At 40.6% G+C, this 23,154-nt stretch overlaps 1 protein-coding gene across 1 annotated transcript in view; it reads left to right on the forward strand.

The window, feature by feature from the left end:
- Positions 1-23,154, forward strand: part of NCKAP1L (NCK associated protein 1 like) — a 1,693,457-nt gene that overhangs the window by 1,337,677 nt on the left and 332,626 nt on the right. The window contains exon 28 of the mRNA XM_085654768.1: positions 9,606-9,722. Within this exon, the coding sequence (XP_085510894.1) occupies positions 9,606-9,722 (117 nt within the window). The remainder of the gene's footprint in view (positions 1-9,605; positions 9,723-23,154) is intronic.

The following is a 23,154-nucleotide window of genomic DNA, read 5'->3' on the forward strand; positions in this document are numbered from 1 at the left end:
TGAATTACAGCCATTTTCGTTTTTCACTATTGTAAGTCTACCTGTTCTCCATAGGCCAGAATGGGCTGGTAGAATTGTTACATCCTATGATCCTAAAAGACCCAGGGAACATGGTAGAAAATCGAGTTGATAATGCCTGAACTCAGAATAATAAAATACATCTTTTAGTAAAGTTTATTTTAATATTCTGTGTTTGCAAATACCACTTTTAGAAAGTTGGTACTTGCTTGCCTAACCATTTCAGCCCGCCTCTGCTATGATGTGTCTCTGCCTGTCTGGTTTGTGTGAGTCACAGGGCTGGGGAAACCCAGAGGGGCAGGGCTAGGTAGCCTGGTGGTGAATAGAGAGATTGACATCCAGATGGGTGGGAGGAGTGCACCTGGACTCTGAATAGGGCTGTGCTCTGCCACCACAATGCTGCCTCCACCCCCTGTGGAGCGACTGATGTCTCTGCCCTGCACCCTGAATAGAAAGGCAGAGTCATGTCAACAAAGTGCTCAAGAACTGGTTTGGACTGGGCAAAGGCCCCTCTACCCCAGAGGAACAAAGGAATTAGGGGTATAAGTATTGGGACCCTGCTCCCACAAAATTAGATCCTGCTTGACAAGAAGAACTTCTGCGTGAGGAGAAGGAACTGGGAAAGCTGTAAGGAGGAGTACTGTCCCTTACCTGGGGGATTGGTCTGCAGTGGTTGCCTTGCTGCTGAAAGGAGAGGAGAAAAGACTACAAAGACTTTAATTCAACTTGTGCTTAAAAGATCTCCAAGGGCTTGTGCTGAGCTTGCCCCCTGAACGAAGTCCCGGGACCAGTGGACTTCAACCCCCAGCTCCCCAGAGTCTTTTGGAAGTGCCTGCTGCTGTTGTTGGCCTTCTGAGGGACTGCGTGTCGCAAGGAGCTGGAAGCGTGACTCAAGAAGAAGAAGCCTGCCGCCGTCGGAGCTGCTGTCGTCGCATCTCGCAAAGGGTGTCGCCGCTGCAGCATCGCATCGAGCGGAAGCGTCTCGCATCATTCCGGAAGTGTCTCGCAACGCCGAAGAAGCGTGTCGCCATCACAGCCATCTTAGCTGACGCATTGCACCGCATCAAGAGAAGAGTCTCGCATCGAGGAAGAAGCGTGTCGCCATCGCAGCCATCGTAGTTGTCGCATTGCACCGCATCAAGAAAAGCGCCTCGCATCCACGGAGAAGCGTGCCGCCGTCGGAGCTGCTGTCATCGCATCGCGTAAAGGGGTGACGCCGCTGCAGCATCGCATCGAGCGGAAGCATCTAGCAAATGTCGGAGAAGAGTGCCGCTGCCAAGGCCGCTGTTGTCGCATCGCGTAAAGGGGTGACGCAGCTGTAGCTGACGCATCGAGTCGAGTCTTCTCGCAACATCGGAGAAGCGTAACGCATCTGGAAGATCTTCACGTCTTTATTTCTTTGCACCAAAAACTTCATCGCATCAGCATCGTTGCAACACTTTAGTTGCCCTGCGTGTCGCATCTAAGGTACATTGACTTAAAGTGTTGCATTTAAGAACTTAAGAGAACTAAGCAAACTTCTACCATCTAAAGTAACAGTATTGTGTATTTTTGTCGTTTACTGGTCTTGTGGTAACTCTATATAAAGAATCCTTAATTGTAAGATAAAAACCTGTGTGGTGTCCATCTGTAGTGTTGTCACTTGGTTGCTGTATGTGTTCACAAATGCGTAACCTATAACGCTCTGAGATAAGCCTTGTCTGCTCGCGCCAAGCTACCTAGAGGGTGAGCAGGGGTTATTTTAGGAGTGTAACCCCTTACCCTGACTAGAGGAAAGGTTCCCTGCTTGTCACAAGTACCTACCTGTGCCAACCAGAGAACCCGGATTCTAACATGTGCATACCGCATATGCTGCACTCAACACTCCATCATCTGTTCTCAAACAAGACCCATCCACAAACATGACGAAATCACTTTCTGATAAAGGTTCATCTTTTATGTCAGGTCGTGGTTTTGTACAGAAATCGAGTACATCCAGACAGTCGTGATCTGCTTCATCTCTGACTTCTACATTCTCAGCATCAGGCAGCAATGTTGAAGGATTCACATTCAAACATCTCACAAGACTTACATTCGTTGCACCTAATATAACTTTCTCATACTTAGTCATCCGACTATGTGTCATATACTGAGTGTGACTCCTTGTTAAAAGGATTGCCACATCATGAGGTACAAACACTTTCACAGGATATCCCATTACAATTCTTTCACTCTGTTCCAAACTCCGGCAGGTAGCAGCCACTGCTTTCAAACACCCGGGTAGGGCTACCTCTAATGGATCCAGCATTGATGAGAAATATGCAATTGGTCTCCTCAGTTTTCCATGCTTCTGTATTAGAACAGAGAGTGCACATCCATTCCTCTCACTGCAGTACAACTCAAACTCTTTCTCATAATCAGGCATACCTAATGCAGGTGCTTCACACAACCCATCTCTCAATCGTTTAAAAGCTGCCAATTCTTCTTTGTTCAAATCAATGGGATCTCTCACATCACTTCTTGTCAACCGTACCAAAGGTTTTGCAATCAACGAGAAATTGCTGATCCATTGACGACAGTGTCCAACCATTCCAAGAAACATTCTCACCTCTCTTTGGGTCATGGGTGCTCTCATTCCTTTTATGATCCTGATTCTGTCTATTGTTATCTTTCTCAGTCCCCTTTCGATATTGTGGCCTAAATATTGTACTTCTTTCTTGCAAAATTGTAATTTTGATGGTGACACTTTAAGTCCTCCATCTGCCAGATGATTCAGCAAGACTATAGTGTCTATCTCACAAGCTTCACGGGTTATCGACGCCACAAGAAGGTCGTCGATGTATTAAATTAACACTGAATTTTCTGGCATTTCTAGACTCTCCAGAGACTTCTTCAATAGCTGAATAAATATTGAGGGGCTTTCTGTATATCCCTGTGGAATTCGGCACCAAGCCAAAATACGCTCGCCGAAACGAAACACAAACATTTGCTGGCTGTCATGGTGCAATGGGATGGAAAAGAAAGTATGGCATAAATCAATCACAGTATACCATTCTGCATCATGGGGAATCTGATACAAAATCACAGATGGATTTCTTACAATAGGACAGCAAGACACAACAATTTTGTTTATCTTTCTCAGATCTTGTACTATCCTGAACTTCCCATTAGGCGTTTTCAGTCCCATAATTGGTGAATTACATGGACTACTCGTGATTTCTCTCAGAATGCCTTGTTTTATCATTTTTTCAATCACAGGAGTAACTCCTTCAATTATTTCAGGGGTCAATTTATATTGAGGGACATTTGGATAGATTACTCCTTCCTTCACTGTTATTTTGACTGGATCTGCATTTCTCATTAATCCCACATCTTCTCCTGTGAAATCCCAAACTTCTGCTTTTACAGACTGTTTCAATTCTTTAGGTAATTCATCAGGGTTAAATACAACATAGGTTTCGGTAACCTCATTTTCCCTGTTTGCCATTGTCATTTTATACAACACATCTTCATCCGGGTTCTCAAAGGCTATCCCATCAGGGGTACAGAATATAGTGCAATTCATCTTACACAACAAATCCCTACCTAATAAATTCACAGGACTGGTATCGCACACAACAAAGCGGTGCATTTCGGAAAATTTCCCTATGCTAATTTTCACTGGCTCTGTAAGATAAGTTTTAATCTGTCTGTTGGATACAACAACTACTTGGATCGTTTCATCCGAGAGAGGAAGGTTCTTAACATCAGCTGACCTGACAGTTGATCGAGTAGCACCAATATCAACTAGGAAAGTAATATTTTCATTATTTATCTTCCCATCTACAAATGGGCCTGTCTGGTATACTTCTAGAGTTGCGCCAAGTACGCACTCTTCTTCCTCCCTTCGGCACCGTCAATAACCCTCTTCTGAATCACTCTCATCGCGTTGTAGCCAATACTGCGAAACAGCGCTAGCGCGTGGCAGTTTATTTACCTGTTCTTCGTTGTAGAATCCTGTTTCGTTACTATATTTCTGGGAGTTTTTGCTCTGTGGAAAAGGCTGTTTTGGCACCTGATTCTGTTGGGTTACAACCTGCTGCTGTCGCTGCGGTTGACCACTCACCTCATTCTGCACCTGTGGATTCAATGATGCATTTTCATTGTTAGTACTTGGGGGAAATTTACACTTGGATTTCAAGTGCCCTATTCTACTGCAATTATGACATGGGAATTTCTTTTTAGCTTCTTTTATATTAAAATTTCCCTTACCTTTCCCAGGAATGAACTTTTGTCTCGGGCCTGTATTATTCACTTGTTCCACTAATTGAGCTTCCTGTCCCTCTGCTACCTTTACTTGTGCCCACATAGCCTTTTCTTTTAACTTTCGCTGTTTTGCTTAAATCTCACCACTGAAATATTTTGCATATCTCAATACTTCGTCTATTTTATTATTTTGCCAGTTTACAGTATGTTGTTTTATCATTTCACTAATCTCTGGACGTAGACCATATACAAATCTGTATACAAAAAAGACTTAAATCCTTTTCACTTAAATTTTCATCACCACTAAACTGTTTGAAGGCCAAAATCAGCCTTTCGTAATATGCACATGTACTGACTCTTTGCTTTCCTGAAGTGTTCTGTCAATTTTCACCCAATCTGTCTCTTTAGGAGGTACTTTGCTTTTCAGAAAGGCGATAACCTGTTCATATTTCTTCATTACCTCGGGATCAGGAGCTCCAGTTTTTAGATCTCTAGGGTGTTCCTGAGTTGGCCAATTGATCATTAATTTGCACTCTGTCCATAAATCTGCTGGTACTATTATGAAAAATAGACTATTCAGATCAATCCATAGTACTTTAGACAACTTCACAAATCTATCCACTTGCCTATACCACTCGACAGGCTTTTTTTCACGTAGTCGAGGGAAACCATTTGTAAAAGACAAAATATCCTGTCCTCGTCCATGGAACATGTACATATCCTCCTCCTGGAATTTCTCTCATGGGGCATTCTGTTACTACCTTTTCTTTTTCTCTTACAGGGAATGCTGCAAACGTTTTATCTAGGGCATCATCTTGTTTTCGGTACCACCTGCTTCTCCATTTATCCACATCTCCCCATTTTCTCAGCAAGATAATTATTTCCTTAATCTGACTTATCCGTCCTGTGGTGTTCAAATTTTCAATATCTTTTTCAGTGAAATCTATTCAATATGGTTTTTGTAAGGCCTTTACCTTTTCAATATCTATACCCATTTAATTTGCTACTTCTTCTAGTCTTTCGGGCAGATTGTTTGCTCTCCATGTTACACTTTTGCACAAAAATAGTAATTCCTCATCTTGATAAATTTTTAATTTCTCTGTGGGGATAGTTCCTACTATTAAATCTCTTCCAGTACCATTCGTAATTTGGCCACATCTATTGATTGGGATTCTTTGTCTTTTCTCTGCAAGCTTCTCAACCATTCACTTAATTCATCTGTAGATGGACTTACTGGATTTTCCACTGTCATTGTATTTCTTTCCGCTAAATTTTGGCCTATAAAATAGTTACTTGAAACATTTGGTTCGATCATACTCATTTTCTGCCTCAATAAGTTTTCATTTTGGCTCTGCTTTGGCTTCTCAGCTTGTTTATTGCTATTATAAGGAACTGTTAAACAATCTGCGCTATCTTTTTGTTTATCAAAAATAGGCATCACAGGGCCTATCGTCACTGGAACAGTCACAGCTTCTAGATTTTTAGTCAATTCTCATATCTTTTCAGTTAATTCTAAAGTTGTTTTTGCTAATTCTGCCGGATTTTCACCATTTACCTTTTCATCTGATTTTCTCTCTACCTCTCTAATGGAATTACCTTTCTCTAAATCTTGGGACACTGGTTCTGACTTAATGATTCGTAAAGTTTCTCTAATTGGGGCACTTGGTGTCAACATTTCTGGTTCTGGCTGATACAGAGGTGGATTTTAATAAAACATGCCATCAAGAACATCATCCTCCGATTCATTCACTCCATAACCTCTTGATTCAACATTATGCTTTTTTTCTGTGCATTGTCTACCTCCAATTTCTTCTGCGGTTCTTACAGGAAATAGACCTTCAGTCATACTCGCCTTCCGCCACCTTCTCATTCTGTCATCATGATTCTCATGTCCATATGATCTACCAAACATGTACCTATATCTTCCGCCACTCCTCTGACTCTCTCGGTCGTGCATTTCATCTTCCCATTCTGTCAATGCTTCAAATTGTGTTGGTCTAGGTCTTGGTTCTAGATTCATCATTTTCTCTCTCAAATTTCTCAAAACTGCTAAATTAAATGAACCATGCTCTGGAAATGCCAAGACTCCGTCGTTCTTGGTATATTTTACCCAATTGTCTAACCAAATACAAGTATGATATCCCTATTTCGCAACCATAAAGGATGCGGGGGTTTTAGGTGGAGGAAGTAATTGTCCTTCCCTAGTCACAATCGGTTTGTCCTTCTTAAACCACTTTTTAATTCTCCCAATCCAGGATTTTTTCTCCTTTTCTGGTGGACAGTGATACATCTTTTTTGTTTTCCGTATAGCACTAGTCTCTCCTTATAACTGTACCACTAATCTGACCAATCGTAGCGTGACTCACACTAACGCACCAATCCGGAGCAACTACGTCACCTTTGCAATTCTCCAATCCTAGCGCGGCATACACTAACACACCAATCAGGAGCGTTTATGTTTCTAACTGGCTGGCCAATCCCAGCGCGGTCTTTCTGACGTCAGCAGCCGCTGCCGCAGCTCATGCTACAGTTGACCCCTCCTTTACAAAAATACTCTCGGCAAGCTTTTTTTGTTTTTCGAATCTACAAATCTGTTAGTAACAACATGAAAAAACCACCATTGTCCGCTTCACTAACCAAAGAATAGCAAAAGACCTTTTTCACAAGAATTCCGTCTTTCCCGAGAGCAGTGCTTACCTCTGCCCTACTACAGAATCGTTACTTCCGTTGATAAAGTAGCACATCCCTCTACCTTACCCTTCTAGCAAGCATTTGCTAATTGTTTCTCCAGAATTAAAACACCTTGTTGGAGACCCAATGCTCCTGAGAAAAACACCCAGAGTTTCACAATTAACCGGAATGCCTTTTCATTCACGCACTTTCACACATAAAATGTAGTACATCAATACAGAATTCTGTCTTTCCCGAGAGCAGCGAACAGTCTGCCCTACTTACAAAATTATACCATTTGTTAACAAAATAGCACTTCCCTCTACTTTGTCCTTCTAACAAGCTTAGAGAATACCTGCTACCTTTCCAGTGATAAGCGTTATCAGAGTACCTTCTGGCCTCCTGGTACCTAAGACCAATATTTCACAGGTAACCTTCGCTATCATGCATACTTCCCTCATACAGAAAATGTCTCTAATGGCAACACACGACGATGCTACCGAATCGAACCCAGGCAATGCATCGTGCAACTTCAATCGTTACACGTTTTCCCCGGTGTACCTACAGGGTAACAACAATTCCGTCTTTCCCGAGAGCAGCGCTTACCTCTGCTCTACTACGTAACTTTTACAAACTTCCAACTTCCCACATCCCAGAAGCCATGCAGACAACATAAAACCTGACGCGACTCAACATAGAGTGTTAATACATAAACCAATACCAATCAATAATCAATATCAATAAGCAATGTACAAGCAATAATCACCTAAACCAAAACAATAAAAACCATCATCCTGCTACTAGAAAAACTGATGCAGCGTGGAATTTCAAATCCTCCCTTCGTCACAGACCAAATATCACACTTACACTTTAACTCAATATATTCATTGGTGGGGCCCATAACACCAATACTCACACTTCATTGGTCTGCTCTTACGGGAGAGATAAGTGTTCCAATCGCTGACGTGGAAAGAATACCTTATAACCTAGAGGAATTTTATTTACATAAACATACACTACATATCCTTAATCCAGTACATCTTAATTCTGAACCTCAAGATATTCCTTCTACTTAGCCGATGGATCATTTAGTTGAGTTGGAGAAGTGAATTTTAATCATCTTTCATTTATATTCAAATCTTAATCTATTCCTTCTCAATAAATAACCCAACACATTTGCTCGTTAATCAATAATATTGTTTATCTAATTAATGCAAATTTTAATAAACATTAATCAAACCATAGAACACCATATTGACCTAATCTGGCTATTAGTCGTCCTCTAAGTCAATCAAGTCGTCATGCAGCACGCTACAGTCCCAAAGATTGGGTCTGGACCATAAGCGTGTACGCATCAATCAATGCCCATCAGTTTTGAGAGTCCTCAGTTCATCAGGGAAATGGGCAGCAATTTAGTCTGTCAAAGATTCAGGGAAACAGCTGTCCTGCAGTGTCACCGTCCTCTCCGTCAGCATAACGTCAGGAAAAAGAAAAGGTCCGCACAACTCACTATTCGCCCATCTTTTTATAATGAAAGAAATGACTAAATGTAACGAAAGTCAGTTTTGGGCACTTCTGATTGGTTGGTTAAGATCTTCCGTTTCGGTCTCCCAAAGTCTATGATGTCACTCCGTCAGACATGATCCATTCGGTTGTCAAAAATTGTCCATTGTTAAAGCTCTCGGCAAAAGTCCAGTCGTGACATTGTTTGGGTACAGGCTGTGTAGGTCATCTTGAGGCCACTTGTTCAGGAGCCTGGGACATGCGCACTTGGTCTGAAACCTTGTGGAATGGTAGCGGTCTCGTCGTGTACGTTGGTCGGCCATTTTGTCATAGGCCCAATCGGTCAACTTAAGCGAAACAAACACAAAAGTAATTAAAACATGGGAATAACGAATAAAATGTATAACCCTCACTAATTCCCCTATGTGTATGTAATTATCTAGCATATTTGCGACATTCAAAGCATTTATATTCACCCAATGATGTCATCTGGTGCAACTTACAATGACGTCACAAAAGCAACATACATCATGCAATATTCTATTTTTCTAGTATTAGTATGCGTTCGTATATTAGTTTACAAGTTATTTTAGCCATGCAAAATGCAAATCCCACGTGTAATTCCTACATTAGTAAGGTTGGTTAAGTACCACTCAAAACATATTAATATTATTACAATTAATAGATTATTCTAATTAGTACGAACATGCAGAAATGGGGGAGGTATAATTTTGTACTACCCGCTCCATCACTACTACCAGATAATCTTGAATTCAACAAGACTGATGGGTTACAGAATACACACTGACTATGCTGATTACCTTAGTATATTTTCTGGCTAATCGTGAAACTTTGTGGCTATCATTGATCACTTTCTGAATAGTTGGATTGACTTCCCGAAGGTCCATTGGGAAGCCGGGGCTTCAAATTATCAGTGGGGCTTTGTTAACATTTCCAAACGCTAAAAGTACCAGTCCAGGAAAGCACATCCCGAATGCTTGCTATTTCTATTCAGCACAGTAAAAACAGTTTTCAACCTCACGGGCCAGTTTCATCCATCAAACCATTTCCTTCTCTAACATTGCAGAAAAATGATGGTGGCGAGGAAAACTGATTGGCTGCATAGATAAATCTGAATACCTACATTTTGTTCCCTCTTTTCATTAAACTGTTTTTTTTCTCCCTGGCAGAAAATGTCTCACCGGAGGAAGAGTATAAGATGGCGTGTCTGCTTCTGGTATTCCTCGCCGTCTCCCTACCATTATTGGCCTCTGACCCAATGTCCTTCTACAGTGTTGAGAGCGATGGTAAGTAAGAGAACTTGAAATAAAAAAAAGCCTTCATTAACATTGTGAGGTACTGTTTATTAATCATAAGATGACCCTAGTAGGATAGTGCTCAGTTCTAATGGGTCATGGCTTTCCTAGTTATAGTCTGAATTTCTGACATCCATAAATGCAAATGCCAACAAATGATATGATTTGCATTACTTGTTGAAATTCTCACGATTTGCAAGAGACAAAATAGCATCATTCTAGTGCCTGAAAGAAAAATCAGATCAGGTAAAAGAAGAGTTGGGAGAGACCTTAAATAAAGGTTGGTCCCAAAAGAATTAAAATAGTAGTTAGGGCACAGAGTGGGAACGTGGGGCCTACATTAAATGTTGGTGGAGATGGCAGTCCATCTGCACAGCAACAGAGTTCCCTCCCTGCCAACATTATTCTCCACCCACCTGATTTAGAATAAAGCAGACCATAGGTTTGATGAAAGTGGACACTGCACCGTCTCTGCTGTGGTCACACCCCTCCAACAGCCCAATGGAATAAGGGTTTCCAGAGATTTGCCAGTGTATCCACCCACCCATTTAGCTGGGCAGACATACAGCCGATTTTCAGTGGCCGTTAGTGCCAGGAAAATCCTGTTGGTAAGGGGCAGTAAAAAGTGCTCAATTACCCCCTCCTCCCTGTGGGAGAAAGCCTCCATGTCAAGGGGGGCATTGTTTATTTTATTTTCAAAAAGATCCCGCTTTGAGATTTTCTTTTTGAAAATAAAAACAACATTAAAAGTTTGCTGTACAGCTCTGTCATGTCGACGGAGCCATCTGTCAAACTTACAATGCACTCACAGGACCTGCTATGATGGCCCTCTTATCCTCTGGAATGGTACAGGCCAGGGTGAAAACTTTGAAAAAGTCCATGACTATTTAAAGAGCTTAGTAAACAGGAATATCATTGCAACTTAAGCTACAGTGCTAAATTAGTACTTGAAGAGAAGAAAGGTTCATACAGAAGTAGTTAACGGATAGTGACTATAATCTTACAGCACTGAAAGAGGGCACTATAAATGAGAGTGGAAGATGGTTAGAGAAAGAGTAACGAGAAGGCAGCAAAATGACAATAAGAGAGAACATAACACACTAGACCGCCAGACACTGCAAATCTGCATATGATCAATTATTTTTCGATCTGTTTGCCCCGTAGCAAAAGGACATACTATAGAACTTTATGAGTCGTAAATGCAGAAATTGCCCAGTAAAAATGTGCCTGCATAAAAACAGATCAGAAAGGGAAACAAGGAAACCCTTGTAGTCAAAAAAGGACCAAGGGTAGTAGCTATTTCTAAGAGACAGTGTTCCCTTACAAGGTAAAATGATGTAGTTAACCACAATGTTACAATCAAGATTGGGTCTATTTGTGTCTTAATTGACAGTTACAAGATTTTATTCACATAATAATTAAAACAAAACAATACACAAAAGGTCAGCGATCAGGACGTGACAGGCTATTTGGAAATCAGCTGATTTCCTTACTACAGGCAGGTGACTTAAAAGTGACTTTAGATTGAGAATGTAAATTAGCAGAAGTCACAATCAAAAATACATCTTGTACTCCACAATTATCATGAATTACAGTTTAAAGTTAAGATGTAAGTGTCGACGACGTTTTGATCCCCAACAGGGTTATAGGATCATTATCAGGACTAAGCAATTAAGCAAATGCCTGGGAAGTTGCTCTCTAATTGAGGCTTGATGGGATCAGGTGAATTACAGTGAACGCGAGCCAGCAAGGAGCCATGAGTAAATAAAACAGCCAGTGGGTATGGATGAACCCAGTCTGATCCGAAAAGGACGTGGGGTTGCCTTTCGTGGCAACCGAAGGGCCGCACGAGGCACGCGGTGGAATAGCCGCGGGAGTCCCGTCAGACGTTAGGGGCAGTAGTGATGCAGATTGGGGTGTACAAAATCTCCCTACTTCCACGGATAGAGTAATTTCACAGTTACACGCACATACACTCATCATACACTAGGGCCCATTTCACTAACATACACTCAAATACTCTACCAGCACTGAACCTGTGGAAAGAAAACTCCTAAGCACCCCACATCTACACTGAGGTCGATAAGACCTAGTTATTGTAATTGTCCTGAGTCATAATCTAAACAATCTATACAACAATAATCAAATAGAGTACTCAATAATTGACAAGAAATAATCACCAACACCGTATTTAAAATTATGGTTCTTTATCTAAAATTAGTCAAAGGAAATCAATCAGAATAAATCATTTTCTCATAATTACCTATTCTAGCTAAATGTCAGAATGGGTCATCAGGACAAGTCTCTCAGTAGAAATCTCCCGAGTCACCGTCCTCACAGCATCGATCCTCACCAACGCAGGTTTGGGAAGAAGTGGCAAGGTGGCCTCAAACCCTCTCTAGGCTAACAATATTTATAAAGAAACTTGCAATATTATAGAAACATAAAATGTTCTGAACGTCCGCTGAACCGCTGAGCAGAGCGAGCAGGAAAGGATGTAGCATCGCTACATTTGGAAAATCTCCGCTCAGAAAAAATCACAAAAATAAAAAGACAGAACAGGAACTAAAAAATTTATCTTTCGACATCCACATTCCCTCGGAACTAACATGATGACTTCAGAGTACATTCAGTTCATTCATTATGGCTCCTTTGTCCTCCAAGGCTATTCAAATGTTTCTGGGAGACTCGCCCAGTACTGCTGCTGTCCTCACGGAAAATTTTAACCAGGCGAAGACTGTGGTCAGATGACTTCGACCATATTCAGCAAGGCCCTCTCATCACAAATCTCTCACTCGAGGCCAGGCTGCAAACGGCGGCCATTTTATTCTAGGCCAAAATAGACCATCTTAATTAAAAGAGACAAAAACAACGTTACCACAGCATAGTGATTAAACAGTGTTAACCCCACTAATACCCTTATGTGTATGTAATTATCTAGCCTAGCCTAGCCTTTGCAACACAGGAAAGCATTAATTCAAAAGCGTTTCGTGCTTTAAAATAAACAGCACTCAGCAACGTTTATTTAATAAAACATGCACATTTATTAAATAGCAAACGAAAGCATTCCCACGTGTCGGTTTTCTTCTCATTAGTACATGTTGGTAAGTTTAAAACATTTACACAAAACAAATAATTAATAATTAATAATTAATAATTTTAATTATGACAAATAGACAAACCAGAGCTTAAAAACCCAATAGATTTTCATCAGAAAACTCTGCTCCAGCAATCCCCCCTTTGGTGATATTATCACCAAATAAACAACCCAAAAAAAAAAATTAGTGAAATTTAGTCCCATTTTAGGAGAAATTGGAAATGTCTTTTTCTCCTTACACAACACTACACACCAGACACTCTTTCATCATCCCTCTAGACACTCTCCCTTAATTATTCTAATTCAATTTCTTGTGGTTCTCTTTTCAACCTTTTATTTCTCTTCACATTGTTTCTTTTAATTAATTTCTTTTTCCCTCCCCTGTTTTTACAACACAAACACACCAATCTCAATATCAATAAAGCAACAATTATACAAGTTAAAGGAAACAATATCTTACCTATAATAGTACTACCTATTTTTGCAATAAAACTCTTAACAGCAACTATTTTATTAGCTATTTTAGTCCAAATACTTTCAGCTTCAAGTGGTACTAATTCTTCATGCAAATCAGTAATATTTTTTATATAGACCTTCAGGTCTTTGCTTTCATCTGGAATGTAAGTGCAACAATGTTGAACTTTTAGCATTCCACAAACTCCACCCTCCTTAGCTAATAGAATATCAAGGGCAAGTCTATTTTGCATAGACATGGCACGTACGGCAATTAGTTCCGTATTCACCAAAAGAAACCCTCCAGCGGTATTTGTCGATAAGCGATCCACCACTGTTGACAGTTTCCGAATCCCATAAGCATTCAAAGAAATTCCCACTGCTGGAATTAAAGCTCCAAAAATGTCACCCACTATTTCAGACCAAGTTTCCCTCTTGAAGCGCATTAGCAAATTAATATGTTCTACATCTTCTATTCTATCTATATGAAAGATCTTTGGAAAAACCAGGCCCACATAACACGTGCCATACCAATGGTCAGGCAACTTGTAATAAGCCTTGTTCCCACAAACATAATACACTCCTGGAAAAATTGTATCTTCTCCACCTCTGAAACCCCATCCTGCTGCAATGAAGTATGTATCATGACATTCACTAGTCCCAACAAAATATGTATCATATTGGGATTTCCCTCTTGTAATGCACAGTTTACCCTTCTGTGGTGCATCTAGAGCTAAAGTTGGACTAACCCCATTTCTTAATTCTTTTCCCATCTCAATGTCCCAAATTGTCTCACTCACTTTGTATTTCCCTGCCTTTTCATGCATGCTCAATCTCCTTTCCTCCACCATGTTTAGGAAAGCTTTCTCCTCTTCTTCCAAACTGCAAGTTAAATTATTCTTAAAAATGTAATCTAATGTTAATTCTTCTTTCTCAATAAAAATCTCACCAAAAATGTTAGCTTCTTTAGCTGGATTCAGCTCTTTGTTTATTGGCAAGTGCCCAAAAATACTATCTCTGTTAGACATCTTATAATCTATTTTCCCTAACAAATAAAAAACACTACTTAATACACTACAAGAAATTCCATACGTAGCTGGTAAATGGTGATAAGTAACACCCTCTGAAACGGATGCAGGTAGTTGCATACAAACGTAGCATCCCTAACTTCCATTGTTTTCACATATTCGTATAACAACTTTGAAAAAACATTACTAGAAAAATCATTAATTGACCTATCTTTATGCATGTAAGTATTACTAATTCTAGTTGGAACTACTTTTTGCGAACTCTTCTCCACATTAGTCTCATTCTCAGTATGTATTTCAAATGTACCTATTGTAACTCTAAATGTAACTAATAAAGCTAAAACACCCCATAGTAGCATTAATAATCCAGTACAGCAGCAGCACATTCTCCACCATCTTCTTAAGAAGGCACATCTACTTTGGTTACTTTGGTTATTCTCTATGTTAGCCATTTTACTACTTTGACCTTGTCTTTTGACTTAGCCTCTACTACTCCACTACTGAAATTTCTCGAACTTTGGATTACTTCAGACAGCTGAATTTCAGACTTTCTCCTTTTCACTTTTCTCCAAGTGATTTCTTTTGTTCACTCAATTTGGATATTCATCACTTTTCACTCCTTCTTCTTCAGCAACATCAAATTGTATCAGATCATCAACAACATCCTGTGCATCCGACTCTTCTCCAATGTCAGTCAGGATAACTTTTAAGATTCCAACAGACTTTTCCTTTTCCTCAACCACTTTTCTCAAGATCCCCTCCGGATTGTCTCGATTCACTGTTTCTTCTTCTCCTTCTTCAGACAGTGCCACATAAGACCATTCCGGTGATCTGTACTTTTGGTTGGGTTTTCTAATTCTCTTTATCTCCTCAGGTTCTCTTGACTCCTTTTGTTCCTTCCTCTTTACTTCGTTTTGACTCGACACCTCATTCACTTGTTCAGCTTTCGGTGTATTCCCTCTTATCAGTCTGTATCTCAGCCTCTTTACTCTGTTGTTAGGCCAAAAATCTCCTCTTACAACCTTTTTCGGTCTCGTTTCTGTATTATTTCTTTCTCCAATCCAAGTTCTCTTTCTCAGAACTCGACCTTCTGATTTTCCATTCTCACTTTCATCCGATTCTGTTTCAAATGCCTCTTGTTCTTCAGCAGTTTTCTTTCGCTCCACAGTCTTTTTCACCACTATTTGAGACTTCCCTACTTCTGTCCCTCCTCGGGTCTCCGACACGCAATCTTCTTGCTGTCTACTTGTCCCTTCACCTAGCTTGTCAAGAATGTTCCCTACACCTCCTCGGGGGTCTTCCGCAATCTGTCCCTCTCTATCTTCTTCTGACCCTACTTCTTAAGGTATAATCTCAAGTGGTTCTTCAATCTCCTCCTCTTCTGATTCAGGAGTAATTTCTGTGGAACTGCTCTTTTCTTTTCTTTTTCCTCCACTGCTTTTTGGAATTTCAGGCTCTCTTACAGAATCTGATCTCCTTTCTGAGATTCTCAATGGTTCTCTTGAAGTCTTTTCTGCTTCTTTTCCCGAACTTTGATCTTTTCTCACTGGTTCTGGGTCTTCATCATCACTGGAATCTGACTCTTCAAAATACTCTCTACCAGTCCCATCTTTTGGGTTTGGAACTCTCAGAGTATGACTCGCATGTACCCAGTTTTTCACACCAGCACACTTCACTGCAGTTGTCGTAGTTAGAATGACTTGTCTTGGTCTTCCCCACCTTGGAACCAAGCAATTTCTTCTTCTGTGAACTTTAATCCTTACCCAGTCCCCTGGACTCAGATCATGAGCTTGCTTCTTCTCAAGTGTGGTAGCTTCTTCTCCAATCTGGTGAAACACAGAATGAACTGCGTCAGCCAGGCCTTTACAGTAATCCAAAATCATGTCATCAGTTATTGTCATCAACTTATTGACAGGTACATATGCATGTCGCATTGCACGTCCCATTTTGATTTTGTGCGGACTTAAACCAGTAGTTCTATCTGGAGTAGATCTAATAGTCATTAGCACTAGAGGCAAGATATCGGGCCATTTCATACCAGTGGCTAAACACATCTTACCAATCCTGTTCTTGATTGTACCATTTATCTGCTCAACAACACCAGAAGCCTCTGGTCTATATGCACAATGTAGCTTCTGCTGTATGCTTAATGCTTCACAAATCAAACTCATGAGTTCATTATAGAAGTGTCCACCTCTATCAGACTCAATCGTTACCGGAAATCCGTACCTAGGAATCAACTCTCTTAACAGTAATTTTGCCACTGTTACTCCATCATTTCTCCTAGTCGGATAGGCCTCAACCCATCTTGAAAACAAACAGACTACCACTAGTACATACCTTAGTCTGTTTACTTGGGGCATTTCAATGAAATCAATCTGCATTCTTGTAAAAGGACCTCCTTCTCTGCCTATTGTTCCCAGACTCACCACTGTCTTTTTCCCAGTGTTAAATTGCTGGCAAATCAAACATCTTTGACAGATACTTTCTGCAATTGTCCTGAACTTTGCATTGTACCAGGTTTGTTTAAAAGACCTGATCATCGCATCCCTTCCCAAATGTCCCTGTCCATGATACATCCTTGCCATTGCTGACAGCATGGAGTTCGGCATTACTGGTCTGCCATCTCTATAGACCCAAACATGGTCTGTCTCTCTTGGGGCACAACCTGCCTTGATCCAATCTTTCTTTTCTTCCTCCTCTGCCTCATCCTGCAACTGTTTCACTTCATCCCACGTCTCTAAGACATTAGTAAACATCACAGAACAAAAAGACATTTCACCTTCTCGTTCCCGATTAATTGATTGGTTATTCTTAGCGCAATATTGAGCAATGTCATTTGCGTATCGATTGCCAACTGTCACAAAATCATCTCCTTGTCCATGAGCAGCACATTTCACAACTGCTAATTCTTTAGGCAGCTGTATCGCCTCAAGTAATTTTCCAATCACTTCAGCATTCTTTATTGGAGTCCCACTCGACATCAAGAAACCTCTTTGTAGCCAAAGTTGGCCAAAGTCATGCACAACTCCAAATCCATACTGACTATCAGTCATCACAGTCGTTCTCAAATCTTTCCCAATTTCACAAGCTTTTGTCAATGCCACTAATTCAGCAACTTGCGCAGATTTCACTCCTTTCAATGGTGATGCTTCCATTACTTCTGAAACTTTGCACACTGCATATGCTGCACATAGCACACCCTCATCATTCCTCAGGCATGATCCATCCACAAACAACACATGATCACTCTCATGCAAGGGAAGATCCCTTATGTCTGGTCTCGGTTTTGTACAGTAATCAAGCACATCCAAACAATTGTGATCATCTTCTGTTTTCACACCCACATTTTCAATATCCGGCAACAATGTCGCTGGATTCACATTCACACATCTCTCCAAAGTCACATTTGATGCTCCCAGAATGACTTTCTCATATTTAGTCAACCGACTATGTGACATGTATTGAGTTCTGCTTCTTGTCAAAAGAATTGCCACATTATGAGGTACGAATACCCTTACAGGATATCCCATTATGATTCCCTCACTCTGTTCCAGACTTCTGCATGTTGCAGCCACAGATTTCAGACATCCTGGTAAACCTACAGCTACAGGGTCAAGTGTCGATGAGAAGTACGCAATAGGCCTTCTCAGTAATCCATGCTTCTGAATTAACACTGAAAGTGCACATCCATTTCTCTTACTACAGTATAATTCAAACTCCTTTTCATAGTCTGGCATACCCAAAGCAGGGGCTTCACACATTCTGCTTTTCAACTCTTCAAATGCTGCCATTTGTTCTCCATCTAGTTCCAATGGGTCTGTCATCTCACTTTTTGTCAGCTTAATCAGTGGCTTTGCTATCAGCGAGAAATTAATTATCCACTGACGACAATAACCCACCATTCCCAGGAACATTCTCACTTCCCTCTGGGTCTTTGGGGCCTTCATTTCCCTGATGATTTTGATCCTGTCATCAGTCACTTTTCTCAGACCTTTTTCAATATTGTGTCCAAGATAATGCACTTCTTTCTTGCAAAATTGCAATTTGGCTGGAGATACTTTTAACCCTCCATCTGCCAGATGATTCAGTAAAGCTATAGTATCTACTTCACAAGCTTCACGTGTCTTTGATGCCACAAGTAGGTCATCAATATACTGCACTAGTACTGAGTTTTCAGGCATGATCAAACTCTCCAATGACTTTTTCAATAACTGATTGAATATCGAAGGACTCTCTGTATACCCCTGTGGGATACGACACCATGCTAAAATACGCTGGCCAAATCTAAATGCAAAAATCGGCTGGCTGTCATGATGCAATGGAATTGAAAAGAAAGCATGACACAAATCAATCACTGTATACCACTCAGCATCATGTGGAATCTGATACAAAATCACTGATGGATTTGGCACAATAGGACAACATGCCACCACAATTTGGTTAACTTTTCTCAAATCTTGTACAATCCTGAACTTCCCATTAGGCTTCTTTAGCCCCATTATCGGTGAATTACACGGACTACTCAGTAGTTCTCTCAGAACTCCCTGCTGAATCATTTTCTCAATTATAGGAGTTATTCCCTCAATTATTTCTGGTGTCATTTTATACTGAGGAATGTTAGGATAAGTAATTCCCTCTTTCACTGAAATTTTCACAGGATCTACATTATTCATCAATCCCACATCCTCTCCAGTAAAATCCCAAACTGTCCTTTTCACTGTGTCTCTCAGCTCTTGAGGCAAATCCTCCGGATCAAACACAGCATATGCACCAATTAACTCACTCTCTCTATTTTCTAGAGTCATTCGGTACAAAACATCCTCATCTGGTGTTTCAAAAGCTATTCCATCCGGTGTACAAAAAATTGTACAATTCATTTTACATAACAAATCCCTACCTAACAGGTTCACTGGACTTGTGTCACAGACGCTAAATCTGTGCATGTCTGAACATTTCCCTATTTGTACTCTTACTGGTTCAGTAAGACGTGTCCTGATTTGTGTATTGGCTACACCAACTACTTGGATTGCTTCATCCGAGAAAGGAAGATTTCTAATATCTGTTGACCTGACAGTTGATCTTGTCGCACCTGTGTCTACCAAAAAAGTAACACTTTCTTCATTTATTTTCCCATCTACAAATGGTCCTGCCTGGTCTATTTCTAGAGTTGCACCAAGTATGCACTCTTCTTCCTCTCTTCGGCACCGTCAATAATCACCCTCAGACTCACTCCCTTCATTCTTTAACAAGTACTGTTGTACCTGGTTAGAACGCCTTGGTTTGTTTACCTGCTCATCATTGTAGAATCCCGAATCCGGATTATACTTTTGTGATCCTCTATTCTGCGGCAAGGGCGGTTTTGGCTCTTGACTCTGCTGTCTCACAACTTTCTGTTGTTGCTGCTGTTGATTATTCCCTTCGTTCTGCACCTGTTGATTTAAGGATTTTCCCTCATTATTCACTAATGGTGGATTGGTACACTCAGATCTCCAATGTCCCAGTTGGCCACAATTGTGACATGGGAACTTTTTTTTAGCTTCCTCAAGATTCCCCTTTCCTTTCCCTGCAAACCTAGGTCTATTCCCTGCATTATTTCCTGCATTATTCGCCTGTTCCACCAACTGTGCTTCCTGTCTTTCCGCAACTTTCACTTGTGCCCACATTGCTTTCTCTTTCAGCTTTCTCTGTTTTGCTTCAATTTCATCACTGAAGTATTTTGCATGTCTCAGAATCTCATCTATTTTCTTACTCTGCCAATCCACAGTATGCTCACGAATTCTTTCACTAATCTCAGGTCTCAGGCCATATACAAATCTGTATACAAAATGACTCAAATCCTTGTCACCCAGGTGTTCATCTCCACTGAATTGTTTAAACGCCAGTATCAGCCTCTCGTAAAAAGCATGAACTGATTCTTTTGCTTCCTGATGTGTTCGATCTATTTTAACCCAGTCTGTCTCTTTTGGAGGTACTTTATTTTTCAGGTATACGATCACCTGCTCATACTTTCTCATTACTTCTGGATCTGGTGCTCCTGTTCTCTGATCTCTTGGATATTCCTCAGTAGGCCAACTTACAACTATTTTACACTCAGCCCACAAGTCTGCTGGAACAATTATATCAAACAGACTATACCACTCGACGGGCTTTTCTCTCAATCGAGGGAAATCATTCGTAAATGATAAAATATCCTGTCTGGTCCATAGAACATGTACATATCCTCCTCCAGGTATTTCTCTCATAGGATAAGTATCCACTGGTTTCTCTTTTTCTCTCACTGGAAATGCTGAATAAGTCCTATCCCCTGATTCTTCTCTTTTCTTGTACCACCTATCCTTCCACTTCTCAACATCACCCCATTTTCGCAATAAAGCGATCATCTCTTTAATCTGTCCTGTTCTACCTGTACCATTCAAATTTTCAATATCTTTATCTGTGAAATCCATCCTGTAAGACTTCTGCAAAACTTTCACTTTATCAATGTCAACTCCATAGTCATTTGCTATTGCTCTTAATCTGCCATGTGTATTTTTAGTTCTCCAGGTGATGTTTTTAAACATAAATAACAATTCACCATCATGATGATTTTTAAGAATTTCTGTAGGAACTGTCCCTGCAACAAGCTCTTCTAATTCTACACGTAACCTAGCCACATCAATTGCTTGTGAATCTTTATCCCTCTTTTGAAGAACTTTCATCCATTCATTCAAATCTTCAGCTGTTACTTCAGTAGATTTTCTCACTGGAACCACTTTCTTCTGCGGTTCTAAAATTGGCATCCCTGAACAACTAGCTTCACCAGCATCCAGTCCTGAATTAGACTGTACCTCTAATCCTTCACTACATGTGTCATGTCTGGATTTTCCTGTCCTTTTTCCTGAATCTCCTGAAGGACCAGCCAAACTTGTCAATCTATTCCCAACATATGGAATCACCAAACCATTCTCACCCGTCCTCTGCTTATCAAAAACAGGCATAATCGGACCTATAGTTACGGGCACCGTAACAGCGTCTAGATTCTTTGTCAGCTCTTTGATCTTTTCAGTCAATTCCGATGTAGTTCTGGCTAATTCTCTCGTATTTTCGCCACTGCTTCTATTCTCTCTTTCCCTGAAAGGATTACCACTTCTTAACTCAGGTGTCACATTTTCTGTCTCAATGATACGCACTGTATCTCTTATCGGAGAAACAACTGGTGTACTCTCTTCTGGTTCTGGTCTATATGGAGGTGGTCTTTTGTAAATCATGTCATTCAAGACCTCATCCTCATATTCATTAACTCCATATCTCTTCACTTCTGCCTCAGGAACCCTTTCTGTTCCCTCTTCAACTGTTCTCATAGGATATAATCCCTCTGACATACTAGCATCTCGCCATCTCGTCATTCGATCATGATGAGTTTCACGACCATGTCTCCTCCCAAACATATACCTATAGTTTCCCCCAGACCTCTGTTTCTCTCGCTCATGTACTTCCTCTTCCCATTCCACTAAAGCCTCAAACTGTGTCGGCCTTGGTCTTGGGTCAAGACATAACATCTTTTCCCGTAAATTTTTCAACACGGCCAGATTAAATGAACCATGTTCTGGAAATGCTAAAACCCCATCTTCCTTGGTATACCTAACCCAATTCTCCAACCATATACAGGTATGATACCCATATCTCGCAGCCATGAAGGATGCAGGCGTTTTCGCTGGAGGTAACAATTCACCCTCTCTCGTTTTAACATCTTTATCCTTGTCAAACCAATTTTTAATCTTTCTGAACAAAGATTTTTTCTTTTTCTCTTCTTGGTAATACATTTTAACGTTTACCAAAACTCTCTAATCCCTTCCGTAATACAACTTAATAATACGATGTTTTATCCAATAACAGCGCGACTCACACTAACGCACCAATCCTGGAACGTCTACGTCACTAAAATAGCTCTTCCAATCCTTGCACGGCTCACACCAACGCACCAATCTCAGCGCGAGCACTGTTCTGATCTAATATCCAATCAGAGCGCGGTCTGTTTGACGTCAGCAGTCGCTGCAGTCGCTTCTGTCTCCTGTCTTTTGTCACTCGTCTACCCCTCCTTTACAAAATTTCTCAGTAGACTCCGTGTCAAATTTTTACAAAATCTATTAGTTACAACATATAAACATCTCCATTGTCTGCTTCGCTAACCACAGAATAGTAAAGAAAATCTATTTCACAAGAATCCCGTTGACACAGTAGCACATCCCTCTACTCTGCCCTTCTAACATACATTCATTAATTGTTTCCTCTAGGACTTGTCCAAAGAGTCTTACAATCAACTAAATATATGAGCATTCACGCACATTCATACAAGAAAATATAGTACATACACACAGAATCCTGCTTTTCCCGAGAACAGCGAACAATCTGCTCCACTACAGAATTATATCACACGTTAACCAAGCAGCTTACCTCTGCCCAGTTTCTCAAACAAGCTCAGAGAATACCTATTACTTCTCCCGCGATAAGCTTTAACGGTGAACCTTACGGATCCCTGGGACTTAAGACCAGAGTTTCACAGATAACCTTCACTACCATACGCACTCCTTATATACCAGAAATATTTCTAATAGTAACATACGACAATGTCACTGATTCCGAACCCAGACAATGTGACGCGCAACTTCAATTGTCACACGTTTTCTCTTCCTGCATACATACAGGACCAACAATCCCGTCTTTCCCGAGAGCAGCATATACTTCCCTCTGCCCTACTACGGAACTGCTACCAGCTCCCAAATTCCAGAAGCACTACATAAAACTCAACATGACGACTTCAACATATAGTATTAGTACATATACCAACATCAATCAATAATCT

This window comes from Triturus cristatus, chromosome 4_1 (genome assembly GCF_964204655.1).
Source record: "Triturus cristatus chromosome 4_1, aTriCri1.1, whole genome shotgun sequence".
NCBI lineage: Eukaryota > Metazoa > Chordata > Amphibia > Caudata > Salamandridae > Triturus > Triturus cristatus.